At 43.6% G+C, this 19,942-nt stretch overlaps 1 protein-coding gene across 2 annotated transcripts in view; it reads left to right on the top strand.

Annotated features, from left to right (window-relative positions):
- The window catches only part of MDN1 (midasin AAA ATPase 1), a 765,271-nt gene that overhangs the window by 418,216 nt on the left and 327,113 nt on the right, over positions 1-19,942 (top strand). For both annotated transcript variants that reach the window (XM_029595415.1, XM_029595414.1), the window contains exons 53-56: positions 2,261-2,394; positions 4,553-4,713; positions 5,293-5,413; positions 17,674-17,884. In XM_029595415.1, coding sequence (XP_029451275.1) covers positions 2,261-2,394; positions 4,553-4,713; positions 5,293-5,413; positions 17,674-17,884 — 627 coding nt within the window. The remainder of the gene's footprint in view (positions 1-2,260; positions 2,395-4,552; positions 4,714-5,292; positions 5,414-17,673; positions 17,885-19,942) is intronic.

Consider the following 19,942-nt stretch of genomic DNA (forward strand, 5'->3'; position numbering starts at 1 on the left):
GGCTTCAATGAATCCGGAGAGGCACTCAATTTGGTAAATACAAAGGGAGGAGAAAGTAAAGGCAAAGTTCCAGGTTATAACAAAGCCGCGCGCCGCAGAAGGGCCGATTTTATAGGCCCCTTGATCGTCCCCCCTCAAATGACGTCAGCCCTGAAGGTACCCAGCTGTAACCATCGTCAGGGCGTTGATTCCTGTTGCATCCCCGGAAAGGCCACCGGGCCCAGTCTCACCTCTCCTCCTCCTCCTCTTCGCCTTCTGGCGCAGGGGTTATCCTGAGGCGGTTATTACTACATTGTTGGAAGCCAGGAGAAAGTCTACTAATCTTTCCTATGTACGGGTCTGGAAAGTTTGAGGCCTAATGTACCGTCAACGAAGTTCGTCCTCTCAGGTCGTCAGTCTCTGACATTTTGTCCTTTTTGCAGGATGGTTTCGCCAAAGGCTTGTCTCCTAGCTCACTTAAAGTGCAAATAGCAATCCTAGGTTGCCTTCGTGTTAAGATTGATAGTTCATCTATTTCCACACATCCGGACATCCTCTGCTTTCTTCGAGGGGCGAAGAATTTGCATCCTCCACTTTAACGAGCTTGTCCATCCTGGAATCTTAACCTTGTCCTCAGGTGTGAACCACTTCGGAGGGCGACTCTGAAGGACTTGACTCTGAAGGAAGTTTTTCTGGTGCCCATATGTTCCACTAGGAGGATTTCTGAGTTGCAGGCACTGTCATGTCGTGATCTATTCCTTCAGATTTCGAATTCTGGGGTCTTGAGAACCAGTTTCTTCTTTTTTGCCAAAAGTGGTATCTGCATTCCATGTGAATCACATTGTGGAACTTCCAGCCTTTTCCATGCTGGACGCGTCTACTCATGCGAGGGAACTCAGGTTGTTAGATGTTCGAAGAGCTTTGTTACTTTTACCTCAAGGTAACAAATGACTTTAGGAGATCAGATCACCTCTTTGTTCTGTGGAGTGGCCCTAAGAGAGGTTTTCAGGCTTCTAAGGCTACCATTGCTCATTGGCTTAAGGAAGCTATTAGTTCCACCTACATTCTATGAGGCAGACCGGTCCCGGAGAGGTTACATGCTCATTCTACACATTCGCAGGTGGCCTCGTGGGTGGAAGCTCAGCTAGTTTCTCCCCAAGAGATTTGCAGAGCAGTGACTTGGAAGTTGCTACATACATTTGCTAGATACTATCATCTGATTGTGGGTGATAAGGACTCCCCATCCTTTGGTAAAGTGTCCTGCGAGCGGGACTCTCCAGGTCCCACCCTATCTAGAGAACTTTGGTACATCCCAGGAGTCTGGACTGATCTGGGTACATACAGGGAAAGGAAAATTGGTTTTCACCTGATAATTTTCGTTCCTGTAGTACCACTGATCAGTACAGAACCCGCCCAGTCTATTGAGGGGGAGAGTCATCTGCTAATACAGTTTTTAATTCAGAGTATTTTCAGATATTCATATTTTTGTAATGATTTAAAAGTGAAGATGTTTTTTCCTTTTTACTGTGTTTGGATATAGATAAATACTGAGGAACTGCAAGTGGCATGTGTGGTTAAGTAGCAGTGTTAGTAAAACTTTCTCTGTCTCCATCTGCTGGAAGGGAGGCACAACCCAAGAGGCTGGACTGATCTGTGGTTCTACAGCAGTGGTCCCCAACCCTGTCCTGGGGGACCACCAGCCAGTCGGATTTTCAGGATATCCACAATGAATATGCATGAGAGAATTTGCATATTATGGAGGCAGTGCATGCAAATTTTCTCTCAAGCATATTCATTGTGGATATCTTGAAAACCCGACTGGCTGGTGGGCCCCAGGACAGGGTTGGGGACCACTGTTCTACAGGAACGAAAATTAGCAGGTAAGAGGGGAGGGGAGGACAAGTCCAGGTCATCAGTAGAGAATTAGAAGCTTGAGTTGATTTATTGGAGCCTGTGGTTGGAGGGGTTTCGGGAGGGAAAGAGATTTGCAGGAGGGGCACAGTAATTTCTAGCAGCTCCAGGCTCTGTATTGGCCACCATTCCAGTGTAGTTAGTATGTTCCCTCAGCTCTGCAGTTTCCATGGCTACAGCCAGCACCATTTTTTGTTCTGTCTGAACTCTTCCAGAAAGGAGGCTGAGGGACTGGATTGTTGAAGGATTCCCTTGTGTACCAAAGACTTCATATTCCCTTAGAGAGAGGCCACACACAATATTATATGCAGTGGATCCTGTTGCTAATATAAAAAAGTTAAGATTCTCTTTTTGTGTTTGTGAACCTAAGATCCTGGCCATGTTAACAGCCTTCCACATACTGTCGTTGCACATCTGGCTACCTTTTTTGAACTATGGGACTCCTCTGTATTGCACTGTGTGCAGTCCAACCAGACAACTTTAACTGATGATGACACAAATGAGGTGAGTGGTGTTTTCTGATGGTATCAAGCAGCACTAGTATAAAAATACAACTATGCATGTGTGAGAGAAAGAGAGATTGGTCAGGGAGGTGACACGTGTGTGTGTGATAGACTAGTCATGGGCCCTAAGGAAGAAGAGTGTGAGGACAGAGCTTCAGCAGCCCTTGCTGCTTCTGGTATGTGCTATTGGCCTATAAGGGAAAGGAGTAGGAGAGTTACTGGAGAGGGTAAGTAAAGGTGGCTTTTTAAGTTTATCTTTCTTGATTGAGTGCCATTTTAATTATTGGGTATTATGTGATGTCTGCTGTTAGAAATATTTTATTGGTGTTTGGAGATAGACTAGAGTTTGCAACTCATTTATCTCTGGACAGATATAACCAATATATAAAAAATAATTTCCATGAAAGGAATTTTAGTTTTGCTGTTGTCAAAAGCTTAAATAAGTGCTTTCACAAGAAAGTTATTTCACACAAATCATCTAGATCTCAGAGCAATTTTCAGTGTGTTAAAGGTATTCAGCTGTGATTAACAAATACAGTGGTATTGATCGAAACAGGCAACCAGGTGGCTATGTTGAAAGTCATCTAGTGTCTTCTATAGAATTGCCTACTGAAGCCTGCAAACTGGTTCTAGCTTTAAAAAAAAAAACCTGTCAGAAGATTATGAAATTTTAAATGGAAGAGATTTTCTGACTGGTGTTTACATTTCCATTGCTACCCCATTTAGGTGCCCTTTTCCCTTTATACTTCAATACCTCCTAATCCTGACTCTCTGGATTCAAAATTAATTCCTTCAGAGTTCATCTCCATGCCTTAATAGCATACCATGAAAATTTGGATGGAGTTGCCATCAACCTCCAATTGTCAGATTCATAAAAGATTAAACTCTAACTCTAGTTAAAGATATCCTACTCCCTGAGATCTCAATGTGGTTCTAGCTGCATTCATGAAAGCACTTATTTAAGCCTTTGACAACAGCAAAAGTAAAATTCCTTTCATGGAAATTATTTTTTATATATTGGTTATATCTGTCCAGAGATAAGTGAGTTGCAAACCCTAGTCTCTCCTTTATTTCCAAACTTTCTACAAATAGTAGTTTTAAAAACGCATCCTACATTCTTACCAAAAGCGGTTTAATTTAATTTGGTCTCATTGTGTTGCCAATATTTTTTTCCAAGAGCATTTGCCCATAAAGATGAATTCGCTGTTCATATGTTGGAGTCCAAAGTCTTACTGAGAATCTCTACTACTATACATCATCTTCTTTCCAGTCAAACAGGATTTCTTACTTATAAAAAGTACTCTTCCCACATGTTTTTTTTTGCATCTGTTATAATCAAAACTAAACTAAAAGCTCATCAGGTTAGAGCCACGGCAGCTTCCTTAGCCCATGTTTGCTCTGCTTCCAAGGAAGATATCTACAAGGCTGCCACTTGGTTCTCTATCCACCTCTCTGCTCATTGCTACCTAGAAAACACTTTGTCAATACAGCAATTCTCAAGAACTTAATTAAATACTTAACCCTTCCAACTTCTAACACAACATGGGTTGCATGTTCCACTGCTGATATATATAGATATCTAGATATAGATATAGATAGATATATATATATATATATATATATATATAGATAGATAGATATATATATATATATATATAGATATATATACATATATATATATATATATATATATATATATATATATATATAAATAAAAAGACAGTTCAGGAGTCCCCGCTTCTGTGGCTGATCACTGATCTGCTTGCTCACAGACACGAGCAAAGTTGCTTACCAGAAATAAGTGTTCACCGTAGGATGACCAGATGAATAAGCCACACAATCCCACCCTTTCCCCTTAAAGTTGAATGTTAGCTTGCTATTAAGACTGAGGAGACTCAGGTGGTGGCGTCTGCACAGGAAGTTGCGCATGCTCAGAAAAAAACCTTTTCTTCTGTTTTTTTGAGCTCAGTGTTTTTCCATCTTGTTGCTGTCAAATGGCTTCAATCACTTGTATGGCTGATTTTGTCCTGTCTACAGAGGACACGTCGCTTAGTGCTTTGTATGGGTTGGAGTCCCTGGGCCTTGCTCCTTCACAAAGGGCATTCGTTTTAGAAGTATAGAGAATGCTACTCTCTCAGAGCTTTTTGGCTGCTCCGCAGGTCTTGTATCGCTTGCAGTGGCGTGACCGGTTCTGGGCTGTCGCAGACATGGTGACTGTGGATCCCTCAGGCTTGGCCCTCCTGTCTCTGCATTGGCACTGGATAGTGAAGCACCACATTGATGCAGTCCCACAGCTGCTTATCGAACATGAGCAACACAAGTAAGTTTATCTGAACAGGCTCAGATCCTGTCCACTTACTTATATTTTAAATGGTACAAGTTTGTATTATGCCTGTCCCAGCACAGCATTGTTCAAGAGGTGTTTGAGAGGGCATACAGAAGGAAGAGATTGAGTTAAAACAAACAAGCAAAAAAAAACTTCCTACAACATGATCTTAATGGACATGAAACTGCTTCCTTCTAGGCTCTTGGCTTTGACGAGTCTGTGTGATATTCTGTTCCACTTGTCAAATTGTACATATTTGATGCACTTGAGTCTAGTTGGTATTCTCATCTCTTGCGAGTCCCAGACTGACCTTTATGTTGTACCCAAAAATATCTATCATCCCTGTAAGGAAAACCCTTCTAGATTCAGATGTTTCACTGATGCACCATAGGGAAGGCTTCCTGTACCAACCATAAATGGTATGTTTTATACAACTTGTTTCAACTGACTAATATTGAGGGTGTTAACTTAGGTTTTATGAGGTTGGTTTTCCTTTCTGCATGTATGTTTTGTCAGTATATTAGTTGGAATGTTTTTGATGTCTGACCTCAGGGAATCTTTTTCTTCTCCCAGGGCTTCCCAGGAGATTCAGTCAGTCTCATTGCACCTTCAGAGCTGTTTGGCCAGTCCCACCGAGCTGTGTCCCAGAGTGAAGAAGCTACAGAAAATGTTGGGGCGGCCTCTGCCTTACAAGGTGCTGTATGCTGACAATGTAGTGAGTCAGCAATGTGGTGTTTTGTTTGCCATAGCAGCCATGCTCTTTCCCACTGACTTAAAACTATACTTATTTAAACTTATGACAACATTATAAAGTTGCTTTACAGGGTCCTCAGTTTGCTGTAATTCCTGCCATAGAATTTGCCCTTTGTTGAAATGTGTCAAACTGCCCACTGACTTAATTCTGCTACCTCTGGACTTCCCCCACCTCAGGGACTTTTCTGAGTTCCTATCCTGCCCCACTCCCCCTCTCTCTGGGCCCAGTACTGCTTTTCTAGCTACTGCTGTACCCTGCTGCTTCTGTTTGACTTGCCTTCCCAGCACCATGTGATTTACCGCAAACCACTGCATGCTGCTGGGAGGGGAGGCAGCTGTAGCAGACTGGAAACAAAGTGAAACTGAGGGATGAGTGACAGGAGTGGAGAGAGGGAAGATGGGGAAGAGTGAACAGTGGAAGAGAGGGAAGACTTGTAGGAGCAAACAAGGGAGGAAAGGAAGGTAACGTAGAATAGAAAAGGTGATAATAGAGAATGATTTTATTTACCGTATTTTCCGGTGTATAAGACTAATTTTTAACCCCTGAAAATCATCTCAAAAGTCGGGGGTCGTCTTATAATCCGGGTGTCGTCTTATAGGACAAATACTTACCGTATTTTTCGCTCCATAAGACGCAATTTTTTCCCCCAAAAGTGGGGGGGGGGGGGGAATGTCTGCGTCTTATGGAGAGAATATAAAAAAATAAAAATCTAACAAACCCCCCCACCCTCCTGAAACCCCCCCCCCCCCCCAAGACCTGCCAAAAGTCCCTGGTGGTCCAGCGGGGGTCCAGGAGCATCTGGGAGCGATCTCCTGGACTTGGGCCGTCGGCTGCCAGCAATCAAAATGGCGCCGTCGGCCCTTTGCCCTTACTATGTCACAGGGGCTACCGCTGCCATTGGTCGACCCCAGTGACATAGTAAGGGCAAAGGGCCGTCGGCGCCATTTTGATTGCTGGCAGCCGACGGCCCAAGTCCAGGAGATCGCTCCTGGACCCCCGCTGGACCACCAGGGACTTTTGGCAGGTCTTGGAGGGGTCAGGAGGGTGGGGGGGGGGGGTTGTAGAAAACTAATTTGGCAGATCTTGTGGAGGGGTCAGGAGGGTGGGGGGTTGTATTTAATTTGGCATGTCTTGGAGGGGTCAGGAGGGTGGGGGGTTGTATTTAATTAATTTGGCAGGTCTTGGGGGGGTCAGGAGGGTGGGGGAAGCTGAGGGATTAGTTTTAAAGGGTCGGGGTGGGTTTTTTGTTTATCGGCTTGGGCGCAGCCTTTTAAAAAAAAAAAAAAAAAAAAACCCCCGATCGGGCCGGAATCAGAACCGATTCTGGTTCCGATTCACATCTCTATTACCGGTACCTCCTTCTCTGCCTCTCAGATCTCGCACATGCACGTCTGCGCCGCTTCACTGCAGTCCTCAGGAGCGAGATCTGAGAGGCAGAGAAGGAGGTACTGGTAATAGGATACAAGGGTGGGCCAGAGGGATGCGTTACTGCTCTGATAGTCTTGGAGACAGGGAGGGCTGGGCAGGCAGGGAGAGCTGACCAATCCAATCAGGATTTGTATACAACAACCAGCCAATCGCCGGTAAGGTACATTGCTTGCCGTGATTGGCTGGTTGTTGTATACTGGGTACCACATACAGTATGGTTATGTAGTGACACAGATGGGTAGTCTTATACGGCGAGTATATCCCAAACTCTATATTTTAACTGGAAAAGTTGGGGGTTGTCTTATACGCCCAGTCGTCTTATACGCCGGAAAATACGGTATTTATTTATCGAGTTTTATATACCGTCCGGTTTCGCCATCACAACGGTTTACAGGTTTTGATCGGTGATAAAGTTAAATAGGTAGTACAACGATCATAATCAGATTCAGGTAAAAGTACAGTTATGTCAAAGTACAGTCAAGTAAAAGTACAGAGCCAGGTAACAGTAAGATGGCAGTTAGTAATTATGGGAACAGTTATGTTAACGTTTGGCAATACTAAGTGTTCAAGGCGTTATTTTTGAGGGATATGAGCAGTTGGGAGGTCTATTGTGAGGAGGTTGTCAGGTTGTCCTAATATGGCTTTTCACCAAAGCCTACCAAGACAGGTTTTCAGATCTTTCTTGAATGTTTTTAAGTTGGGTTGCAGTCTTACTTCAGTAGGAAGCGTGTTCCATATTTTGGGGCTGGCGAGGGAGAATGCTCTTTCTCATATTGTGAGTTGTGCTGTTCGGACTGAGTGAATTGTCAGGAGGCCTTTGTTGTTTGATTGGAGGCTTCCTTGAGTATGGAGACTGATGTTTATGCCTGACCAGTCTGTTTGATCTTTATGTATTAGTTTGTTTATGATGGTCAGTGTCTTGTATTCTATTTGGAATTTTATTGGGAGCCAGTGTAGGGATATAAGGATAGGGGTTATATGTTCGTGTTTTTTTTTCGTGCCTGTTAGGATTCTGGCAGCAGTGTTTTATTTATTTTATTTATTTATTTAACATTTCTTTTATACCGATGACCGTTTGCACATCGCATCGGTTTACAGAGAACAAAAACCATTGGGCATAGCCCTTACATATAACATAGTGAACTAGGCATTATATAAATAATTTTTGGGAGGAGCCCTTACATATAACAAACATCAATGGGTCGATGCTATGGGATTGAACTATAACAATAACTATTTACAAATCAGTGCACAGTACAAAATCAACAGGCATAAAGGCGGTCATACCAGGATATCCGAATAACATTCGTAAGGGGGATTTATGTAATAGGGGGTGAGATGGAGTAAGCTTGCTGGAAGAGCCAGGTTTTAAGTTTCTTTTTGAAAGTGGGCGTATTGGTCTCCATGCGAATATCATGGGGCAGTGAGTTCCATATGGTGGGGCCGGCAAGAGAAAAGGCTCTGTTAATAGTGGAGGAGAGTTTAACAGATTTGATAGATTGGGCATAGAGTGTTCCTTGGAGTGCTGGGCGGGTAGGTCTCTTGGAAGTATGGGGTAAGAGGGGGGGGTTAAGCCAGTTAAGGTTGGAATTTAATAGACTCTTGTGTATGATCGAGAGAGATTTATAAAGAATTTGAGACTGTATGGGGAGCCAGTGTAGTTCAATAAGTGTGGGGGTGATGTGATCTCTTTTCTTTGTGTTTGACAATATACGAGCAGCGGCATTTTGTAGGAGTTGGAGTGGTCTAGTGTGTATTGCAGGAATGCCAAGTAAGAGCGCATTACAATAGTCAATCTTTGATAGAATAATAGCTTGGAGGACTGTACGGAAATCATTGAAATGTAGGAGGGGTCTGAGTTTCTTTATAGTTTGAAGTTTAAAGTAGCAATCCTTTAATATGGATTTGATGAATGGTTTGAATGAGGTGATTATCAATAATAACTCCTAGGTTGCGAGTGTGCATAGGGAAGTTAGTAGCAGAGTAGGCAGGAGGGATGTCTGGAAGCGGTTGCCTATCTGATATGATTAAAAGCTCAGTTTTGTTGGAATTAAGAGCTAGGTGCATGTCCTTAAGGAGTTGGTTAATAGAGGAAAGACAGGATTCCCAGCTGTGTAGAGCAGTTTGGATGCTGTCAGAGAAAGGGAAAATGATTTGCACATCGTCAGCATAAATAAAATGCTTGATGTGTAGATTAGTGAGGAGCGTGGTAAGAGGAAGCATGTATATATTAAACAGCGTAGATGAGAGTGAGGAACCTTGGGGAACACCTTGGGGGAGATTGATGGGATCAGATTCATTATTGTCCATAGTGACAGTGAAAGTACGATTTCGGAGATATGATTGAATCCAATCAATGGCCTTGCCAGTGATCCCAATATTTCTGAGTATGTTGAGTAGGACATCGTGATTAACTGTGTCAAACGCAGCCGATATGTCGAGTAATGCGATAAAGTAGGAGGATCCTGAGTCAATTCCTTTGATAAGGGTATCGTGTAGAGAGAGGAGCAATGTTTCAGTACTTAAGTGCTTCCTGAAACCATATTGTGTAGGAGGGAGGATGTTATTCTGTTCAAGGTGATCGGATAGGCGTGAGTTCACTAGCTAGGAGGGGTAGGTTGGACACCGGTCTGTAATTAGAAAGGATGGTGGGGTCAAGGTTGGACTTTTTGAGTAGCGGTTTCACTATGGCTTGTTTCAGAGAATTAGAGACAATGCCATGCTCTAGGGAACAGTTAAGAATGCTTGACAGGGGTTTGGCGATCACATTGTGTATAGAAAGTAGGAGTTTAGAGGGGATAGTTTCAGAGGGGTGTGTGGAAGGTTTCATTTTCTTAAGTATGTTCTCTACTTCCAGAGAGGATGAGGACTCAAACGATGAAAGGGAGACTGGGGAGTTTATATTGGGAAGAAAGATGTTGTGGTTGTTGTGCGAAAACTGTGCTGTGATGGATGATACTTTGTTTTTAAAAAATTGCGCTAATTCGTTGCAACGATTAGTGGAGGCGATAGATGATTGTTGCGTGTGTATGGGAGAAGTCAGGTCAGCAACCATGGTGAAAAGAGCCTTGGGGTTGTATTGCAGACCATTTATTTTTTTGGTGTAGTATTCCCGTTTGGAAAGTAGGATAGAGTTTCTATATTCATGCATGCGTTGATAGTAGAGAGTTTTGGTTGCGGGGGATTGGAGTTTGCGCCATGACCTTTCTGTGGCTCTGAGTTGAATTTTGAGATTTCTGAGGAAGGGAGTGTACCAGGGTTTCCTATTTTTTTGGTAGGGGTTGATAGTTTTTGTTATCAGGGGGCAATGTTCATTGGCAATGCTGAGTGTGAGGTTACCCCAGGAGGAGAATGCAATATCTGGGGATGATAGATCAATTTGTTTGTCTAAGTCTGAGCATGCTAATGTGATGGTCTCTACATCACAGGATTTGCGAAATTTGAGGGAGATGGGCTGACAGGGCGTGTACAAGGAGCTTTGGGGGAGTGATAGTTTGGTCTCTATCAAGGCGTGATCAGTCCAGGGTACTGTTGTACATAAAGGAGGACTGTTCACGCTGATGGGGGAGTTGATAAAAATCAAGTCAAGGGTGTGACCAGCCTTGTGCGTGGGGGAGTTTACTATCTGTTGGAAGCCCATAGCTTCAAGTGATGACAGGAAGGCTTCACAGGCAGGTGTTTGTGGTGAGGTATCCACGTGCAGATTGAAATCTCCTAGGAGGATCATGGGTAGGTCTGGTGATAGCGAGTTTGCAAAGAATTCAATAAGGGGTGATGAATCTTTTTCTAGTAGACCAGGGGGTGTATCTATAAGACATAGTTGGAGTGATTTAGATTTGAATAGGCCAATTTCGTATTGATGAGGGATGTCACATTTAAGGGACAAGAGTTGGAGGTCCTTTTTTACAGCCAGGAGTAAGCCGCCTCCTCTCTTCTTCTTCCTCGGGATTGAGAAAATATCATATATATCTATGGGTAACTGGTTGATAAGGGAAGTGTCATGTTGCTTGAACCAGGTTTCAGTGATAGCGCATATTTCAGGATTCGAATCGGAGAGAATGTCTTGTAGAAGATGGGTTTTCTTTTGAAGAGATTGTGCGTTAAAAAGGATGATGGAAATGAGAGATAGTGATAGCTTGAGTGCGAGTGATGGTGCTTATAGGTATGAGTCTTCTGTTTTTGTGAGGGGATTTGTGGTTTGTGGTTTGAAGAGTGGATAGAGGGGGACTATATGGGTGGGTTACTGTTTGATATGTTACGGCACAATGTCCGATAAAAGGAGGCATTGTGGCACAATAGCGTAAGGCTAGTAGCAGGATTAGAGGAATACAGGGATGGAAGCAAAGACAGCATAACAGTCAGAATCCACACAGGTACACATAAAGGTAAAAGTACCGGTGTGAATGCAAAGACAACAATACGGCACCAGGAACTGCAGATTGCAAAAGCAGATTACAAAACAATCTAGTTGAAATGACTATCACGATTAGATAAACCAGTCTTGTGTAGAGAAATATAAGTTGCTATTCTAACTATTGTGGGGAGGGGGGGAAGGTTCAAAGGGATTAGGTGGTATACAAATTTAGCCAAGGGGGAAGGTATACACTACGCAGCTATATCCTTCAAAATTTCTTACATTCCAAGTGTTTGGATACTTCACCAGTATTAATGTTTTAGCCTACTTTCGTTTGTGCTGGTCATCTGGGAGAGAGGCTGAGATTTCCGGGACTGTTGCGATGCAAACACGCTGGCAGTTGCGAATGGGTTGATGCCGCCAGGACACAGTCATAAATCCTTCTGGGCTGCCTGATGGGGCTGCTCGAAGGGGCGCTCAAAGGGGCAGGCCCCTTTGTTGCGCTCCTTCGGCGCGCAGCGCAGGTGCTGTAGGTACTTTTAAGGAGCCTCAGGGCCCCTGTTGATTGGTTGGCCGGGGGCGGGCCTTCACGGCGGTCGGGGCGGCCGGAGGACGTCGGAGGGAGCCGCGTGCTCGAGCCCGGATCCAGCGGAGGTAAGGGTGCAGTTTAGAGGCCTTACCCCGGTGGGTCTGGGCGCCGATTGCGCAGGCCTTCGCACAGGTAAGCAGCCGCTGTGGAGGGAGATCGCCGCGGGTCGAAGAGGAGGATCTCCGGGGCTACAGGTACTTTTAAGGAGCCTCAGGGCCCCTGTTGATTGGCTGCCTGGTCGGCCGGGGGCGGGCCTTCACGGCGGTCGGGGCGGCCGGAGGACTTCGGAGGGAGCCGCGTGCTCGAGCCCGGATCCAGCGGAGGTAAGGGTGCAGTTTAGAGGATTTGTAGGATTTGGAGCGGTCTGATGTTGGAGAACGGTAGTCCAAGTAGTAGGGAGTTGCAGTAGTCTATGTTGGAGAAAATGAGTAGTTGCAGTACAGTTCTGAAATCTTCTGGGGTTAGAAATGGTTTCAGACGCCTTAGTGTTAATAATTTGTGATATCCCTCCTTAATTTTTATGATGTGATTCTTGAAGGATAATTCGTTGTCAATGACGATTCCTAGGTTACGTGTATGTGTGACTGGGGAGATTGGGGCCATTTGATTCTCAAGCTTGAGGGGTGGTGGTGGTGAGGGGCTGGGTTTCTGTTCCATGATTATTATTTCGGTTTTTTTGATGTTTATTATGAGTTTCATGCAAGTTAGCAGTTGTTTGATTGAGGATAGGTATGTGGCTGTTTTCTTGTAGGTCTCTTCCAATGAAATTTGAATTGGTATTAATATTTGTATGTCCGCGTAGAGGAAGTGTCAGGCCAAGTTCATTTAGAAGATGGCATATCGGCAGTAAGTATATGTTGAAAGTATTTAGGTTTATTTTTTTGGATAAGGTATTGTTAATTACTTGGTAGCTTCTGTTAGGTATGATGAGAACCATCGTAGGGTTGTGTCGGTTAGTCCTATTTCTGCTAGACGGTCCAGGAGAATTCTGTGGTTTACCATGTCAAATGCTGCTGATAGGTCTAAGAGAGCCTGTCAAAGCCTCTGAGCACGGTGTCATTCAGTGATGGTAGTGTTTCCGTGCTGAGGTTTTTCCTGAAGCCAAATTGCATCTGGTATAATATGTTGTTCTTTTGAGAGTGTACAACCTTTTCATTGATCTTGGATATGAGTGGTAGGTTCGAGATAGGGCAATAGTTTAGAGCAGGGGTGGGCAATTCCGGTCCTCGAGGGCTGCAAACCAGTTGGGTTTTCAGGATAACCTTAATGAAAATGCATGAGAGAGACCTGCATACACACTGCCTCAGTTGTATGCAAATCTGTTTCATGCATATTCATTAGGGGTATCCTGAAAACCCGACTGGTTTGCAGCCCTCGAGGACCAGACTTGCCCACCCCTGGTTTAGAGGGTTGTCGGGGTCTAGATTTTTATTTTTTTTTTAAGATAGGTTTAATTACTGCTGATTTTACACAATCGGGGTAGCATCCTTCTGTAAGAGAGGTTTTGATATCGGTGAGTGTTTTTGTTAGGGTGGTTTCTATTGTTTTGAGCATTGGTATAGGAATGCTGTCGAGAGGGTGGTTGGCTGGGTTCATTTTTTTGATGATTGTCTGGATTTCCAGGGAGGAGACTGGGTCAAGGTTAGGCCAGTCTGGAAATTCTTTTTTTTCTATCTTGATGTTTTGGCTGTTAATGTTGATTAAATTTATTATTTTCTTACTAAAGAATTCGGCAAACTCATTGCTTCCTCTTTTGGTGCATGGTGTTTTCTGGTGATTTGGAGTTTTTGTGAGGTTTTGTACTATAGAGAGTAGCATTCTGGGGTTGTGTTGGAATTTATTAATTTTGTTTGAGAAGAATTCTTTTTTTTAGCATTGTTAATGAGATTTTTGTAATGGGATAGGTAGCTTCGATAGATGGTTAGCAGTGACATTGATTTATTCTTACGCCATTCCTTTTCTTTCTTCCGGAGCTGACGTTTGGCAGATCTAATGTTATCATTGTACCACTGATTCTGATGTGTGTTTTTTATTGTCTTTGTGATAGTGGGGTTTATGTTGTCAGCAACAGTTTTGGTAATGTTGAGCCATGATTTTGTGGCATTTTCGGAGTTGGATAGATCTGTTTGTTCAAGTTTTAGTTTTTCTTGGAGGGTTTTGAAAGGAGGATGGTACGTCAACGTCATCAGGGTGTTTTGTGGTGTTGTGAGGTTGGAGTTGTAGGTCATGTTGGATCGAATCAGGTGGTGATCTGACCAGGGTGTTTTGATTGTTTGTAGCATAGGTTAACCATGTTTCGGTGTTGATGAAGATGAGGCCTATGGTGTGTCCAACTTTTTGTGTTGGGGCATTGATGATTTGTTTTAGTCGCACCATTGATAGTGCATCAATGATTGTTTGGCATGTTGTTGAGTGGGGGAGAGTGTCCATGTGGATGTTGAAATCACCTAAGATGATAATAGGTTTGTTGAGCGTGATATTGGTCATAAAGAATTCAATTAATGGAGAGCAGTTGTGGTCTAGTGAGCCTGGGGGGCAGTAAACCAGACATATTTGTAGTTTTGTGGAGTCGAATAGGGCAATTTCAAAGGGGGGAACATATGTTTGTTGGCAGTAGTTTCATCTGAAGGTGGTGTTTTTAGTGATTAGCATTAGTCCTTCACCTTTTTTTTTTTTTTTTTGGGCCTGGGTATTGAGGAAGTTTTATAGGTTGGGTTGTCAGTTTGGTTAATACGGAGTCGGTGTTTTTGATCCATGTTTCTGTTGTTGCGATGAAATCAGGTTTTGAGTCTGTGAGAAGTCAGTGATTATTGGGGTTTTCTTCACTATTGATTGTGCATTGAAAAATAGGAAGGAGAGTAGTATGTAATTCGTGTATTGATTAGGGGTGTTGTATGTGATGTTTATTAGATGGCATTCATGTCTTTCATTTGGTTTTGGGGGTGTGGGTTTAATTTGTGGTTGTGCGTTGTTGCTTTTCTTAAGGAATCGTCTGTCTTGGCGGATTGGGATTGCGTGGGTTGTCATCTCCAGTGGTAATTTGCAAGTTGAAAAATTGTTTTAATGGCTGTGCTCTAAGGGGCGCACAAAGGGGGGGTGCCCCTTTGTCGCGCTCCTTTGGCACATGATGCCTTCGGCCAGGCATCTGCGTTTAAATCTCCCTCTGCTCGGCTCCCTCTGCTCAGCACCCCAACGCAGGTTGGGGGCGTGTCTGATTGCCAAGGGGGGAGGTGGTGCATCGCTGGATGTAAGATGAGAGAGAAAAAAGCAATGAAGAGCAAAGATGGAATTGGAATGGAGGAAAAAAATGAGATTGCAGATTGATTTCTTATTAGTCTGCAATTTCCATTCAGTTATCCAATATGGATTATAGTCAATTTATCAACCTAATAAATGAAGGTTGACCACGGTGCCGCAAATGCGCAGTAGAGAGTAGCTCTACTGCGCATGTGCGGGCGAGCACGTCGGTCTTAGGCAGCGTCAGGAAAAAAAAAACATGGCGGCCGGCGGCGGCGGTGGCGGGCGGCAGCCAGTAGGGAGGGAGGGAGAGAGGGAATGGGAGGGAGGGACTGAGTGGGAGGGAGAGGTGAGAGACAGGGATGTGAGTAAGTGGAAGGGGGAGAGGGAGAATGAGGGAGAGGTGAGAGACAGGGATGTGAGTAAGTGGAAGGGTAAGAAGTTGTGGAGCAGAGAAAAAGGGAGTGGGGGAGGGGATGGGATTGAGAGAGGGTGGGGAGTGACTGAGGGAAGGGGAGAGAGGTGGGAGTGACTGAGGGAAGGGGAGGGAGGTGAGAGTGAGGGGAAGAAGGCATTGGGAGACAGAGGGTGAGTAAGACTGAGTGGGGGAAGGGGGAGAGAGGGAGAAAAAGTGTAGAAGGGTGCTGTGTTAGAAAATGGACTGAAAACAAAATGTAATGTAGCCCGTTTTAACGGGCTTAACGGCTTGTATAAAATAAATTATACGTAAATATGATATGCAAACAAAATAAAATACAGCATTAAAATATAACAGTATTAGTTACCACTCACTGCCTACACTGCATATAATGTAAATAAAAAGGCCACTGAGTATCTATTTCAACTTCTAATCTGCTGATCTAACTATCTGACTACCTGTCTTGTCTGAAGGCCCTAAGTTGCACACCATTGGAGTCTTACTGCTATGCCAACTCAGAATTTGGTACTATCTATACAATAATTCAAATGGTAACTTCTGTTTTTACATTTGTTGCAGTCTGCCTTGAGGCCATTCTTGGTTAAAAAATTGTATACCCTGTAATAGATTGTTGCAACGCTTGTTGCAGAACTTACCCACAGGTTTCTGCAGAAAAACAGGACCCTAAATGTAAACCTTTGGGGTTTTTTTCTACTTGCTGCTTAATATATCTAGTCTGAAAATATACAGACTTATATGGAAATCTATTTCCCTCCAGAAATTGTAATGAAATGATTTATAAAAAAAAAACCCCAGGAAAATAGCATCTGTATTGTCCCAGGCGGTGTGATAGATGCACCCAGAGGAAGTAATATCGAAGTTCTTCTACAATTGTAGCACATGGGCTGAGGGTTTGTAATCTTAGATACTGACAAATGTATTGACTCAACTTGAGGGCTACAATACTTCAATTTGTTGTTGATGAGTCTATTATAAAAAGAGACCACTCAAATGGCCACTTAATTTTTATTTAAATTACTTTTAACTCTTCTCTGGCCATTATCCTGCACCTACTGGGAGCTTGAATGTGTAAGATTACAGTGGCCAGACTAGGATCTGTTGAGGAATGGAATGAAATTGGTTCGTGTATGGATATCATGAATGGGTTCTAGCAAAATTGCAGGGAAAAAACTTACGAATTTGAAAAATAAATTGGATTTGAAAATGTATTCAGGGCAACTTGGCTATTTCGACTTGCATTGTTTACATTTTACATATAGAATTGTGTGATGGGTACTCTGTACTTTCATGTTCTCTTAACTGTTTGGGCTGCCATTGGCAATGAGAAGCTCTGTTCTTTCTGTATATATTTTGCTGAAATTAGTATCCTAAAGATGAGTGGCTTCGCCACAAGATGATAAAATGTCCATTGAGCCCAGCATCCTGCTCCTGTAGTGGCTAGTCTGGGTCTTTCGGAAATACCCAGCAGATCCTGAAGAGTAGATCCAGTTCCTTGTTGCTCACTTCCAGAGATAAGCAGTGGCTTGCCAGCTGGCTAATTGTTTAAGGACTTTTCTGTTAGGAACTTATCCAAACCCCTTTTAAACCCAGCTATGCAGGATGCCTTGACCACATTCTTGGGGAACAAATTACATATCTTGATTGTGCCATTTCCCTACACACCATAACTCCCACCCACCCTTGCCAGTGTTTATGTAGGCTTCATTTCACGCTTTTTAGGGCATCAGCATGAGTTTGTGTAAGTTGCATTTAATACAAAATCTGCAGCAGTACCTTGTGTTAACTTCATTATTGTTGGTAAAAAGTGTCAAGCCTGTAGAAATGTTTTATTTACAGTAAATTCTTCTTGCTGGTCATTTACTGTAAATTTTCCATATGAGAGCAATATGCAGATGAATAATGTTAATAGCATGAGATCTATTTGTTTGGGTACTTACCAGGTACTTGAGACTTGGATTGGCCACTGTTGGAAACAGGATGCTGGGCTTAATGGACCCTTGGTCTGAGCCATTATGGGCATATCTTATGTTCTTGTGTTAGGTATCCATGAGTATGTAGGTAGTGGTTTAGTCCAGCCTCTCTTAGCTGAGAGGTATTTCACCAGTTTATTTGCCTAGGTGCCAGCATTAAATTGTAATGTCTTTTGTATTCAGGATGAGGTGGTGGTGCAGTGTGTCACACAATTGAATGTACTCGGCAGAGCTCTCGATGTCCTGGAGTTGAGGCCTGTCTTAGGAGAGAGCACATGGCATCAGGATATCAGCCGGCTGAGGGCAGCTGCCTTAGGGTGGCGCATAAAGAAGGATTTGCTGTGTGCCAGGGGCCTGGTGCTCCAAGCCAATCATTCTGAAAGCAACAGGACAGGTAATCTCTTCTTGGAACAATCCAAACCTTTACTTCTCTGATAACTTCATTACAGGGGTACTGTACTGTACTTAACCCCCACTAGAAGAAAGTTTCCTCTTGTAAATGCTCTGGGATTTTCTTGTCCTGTAATTAGTATTATAGTCCTTTTCTTTTTAACCCTTTCTATGTTTGCATGTCCTAAGTAGCAGCTTCTCTCCATTTCCTCATGCCTCACTCTATAGTACATTTAATTACTGTGGAACTTTTGTCGTCTGACCTTTCCCCTGTAACTAACCTTTGGCATCTTGGACCCAGCAGGGCCACCACCTTCATCCAGTCAGACTAGTGGCTTATGCATGCCAACCAGCAGATGGAGACAGAGATCAACAGGCTCACTGATCTCACTCCTCATATACCTCCATGCTGACATCAGCCTGCCAATATTCTCTGTTGCTAGCAGATGGACAAGCAATTCTGTGTTGTGGACTGTAGCATGGTAGGCTGAACAGCAAAATAAAGCAGGGTACTCCTGAGATGAAAAGCTTGCTCTCCTTCCCTCAGTGGAACAGGGTGTTTTACTGAATTTTAAGAATTTCTGCCCTAAGGCAAAGGCTTTGTGCTCCTGCCCTCTGGGATGCAATCCAGGATCAGGGGGCTTCTAGGGGAGCAGTTAGTTCCTCTTATTTCCCCATCTCCCTGCCTATCCTTAAGATGGTCAGCAGCTCCTGGGTAAAATATTTATCACCTTCCTTCAGTTAAGTGTGACCTAGACTGGGAGGGGTTCCAGTTTCAGTTTTGTCTTGGGATTTTCTTTCTCTTCCCCCGGCTCTTCGCTCCAGATGGAAAAGAGGATGTGCCTTGCCTGCCCTGGTTTATCTTGCAGGCATTGGCTATGGCTTAAAAAAAAGCAGTGTCCCAGAGCTGAGCAGTTGCAGTCGGCTGGAAAGCTGATGGAGGAATGTAGGAGAGAGCCCGCTGCTATCCCAAGATAGTTGGCCACAGCTATGAGTACTGAGGATTGTCTTAACTGTCACAGTTGTGCACAGGAATGGGACTGTACTTGGCAGAGCTGAGGTTCTCACCAGTGGCTCTTTGAGGAAGTGGCCCAGGTGGGCCATTGTCGTGTTGAAGGGGAGAAAATCATTTAGAAGCATGGTGGCTGCTTTTGCGGGTCATTAGGGCTGCTGTTTCCCATTGGGAAGGCTCTGTGTTGTGGATGGCAGTCATTTTGGTTCTTGCAGGGCTTGAAGGGGAGCTCGGCTCTCACATTGTAAAAACCTGCATTGGTATTTTGGCAGCGCTCCTAAAGGAACAAAAGCTGCCTCCCTCCTCCCTGGATGGGAGAATCTTTGTTTGCTATCCTTAAAGTTTATAGAAATATAGTAAGACAGTGCCCAGGGTTCCTTCTTTGGTTGGGGTCTCCTCCTGGCAAATTAGTGAAGGAGCAATACTATGCACTTGGATGCTACACTCTGGTCCAGCAGACTAAACCAGGGTTTTATTCCTAGCTTACAAAGTTAAAAAAAAAAAAAAAAAAGGGAAATTTCTCCCATAAAGGAGTGTCATGGGTGATAAAGGTGTCTGTTTTTTGGGATAGAGTTCAGACCTGCAATCCCCTTAGGAGTCTTCAGCTGTGCTGAGGTTGTTTTTCAAGAACAAGAGGTCTAGGAGATAAGGACAAGCAGTGGGTTTTCTGTTGAGTCTGAGAAGAATACTAAAGTCCTGGGGTATTCCCTCCTTAGGTGGGGGAATACTCCCTTATATGGTCCAATCCCTTCATAGAGAAGAACTCCTTTGGTCTCTAACACCGCTAAATTTTGGAGAGTAGAAGGAAAGATAGTCTGATCACTATGGATGACCTTATGATTTTCTAGATCCTTCCCTTTATGTAAGGTCTTATTTGGCCTGCAGTGGTTTTTGCTGGAAGTAAACTTTTAAGAGAATTGGTGATATAGATCATTAGCAGTTTGAGTCTCAGCTTGCTATTGCACAGTAGTAAGGTGTGGCTTGTATTTTGTGCAGAATTTACAGGGATCTTCACAATTGGAAACTGGAATGCCATAATTGGCGGATGGT

Source organism: Rhinatrema bivittatum, chromosome 3 (assembly GCF_901001135.1).
Source record: "Rhinatrema bivittatum chromosome 3, aRhiBiv1.1, whole genome shotgun sequence".
NCBI classification, from domain to species: domain Eukaryota; kingdom Metazoa; phylum Chordata; class Amphibia; order Gymnophiona; family Rhinatrematidae; genus Rhinatrema; species Rhinatrema bivittatum.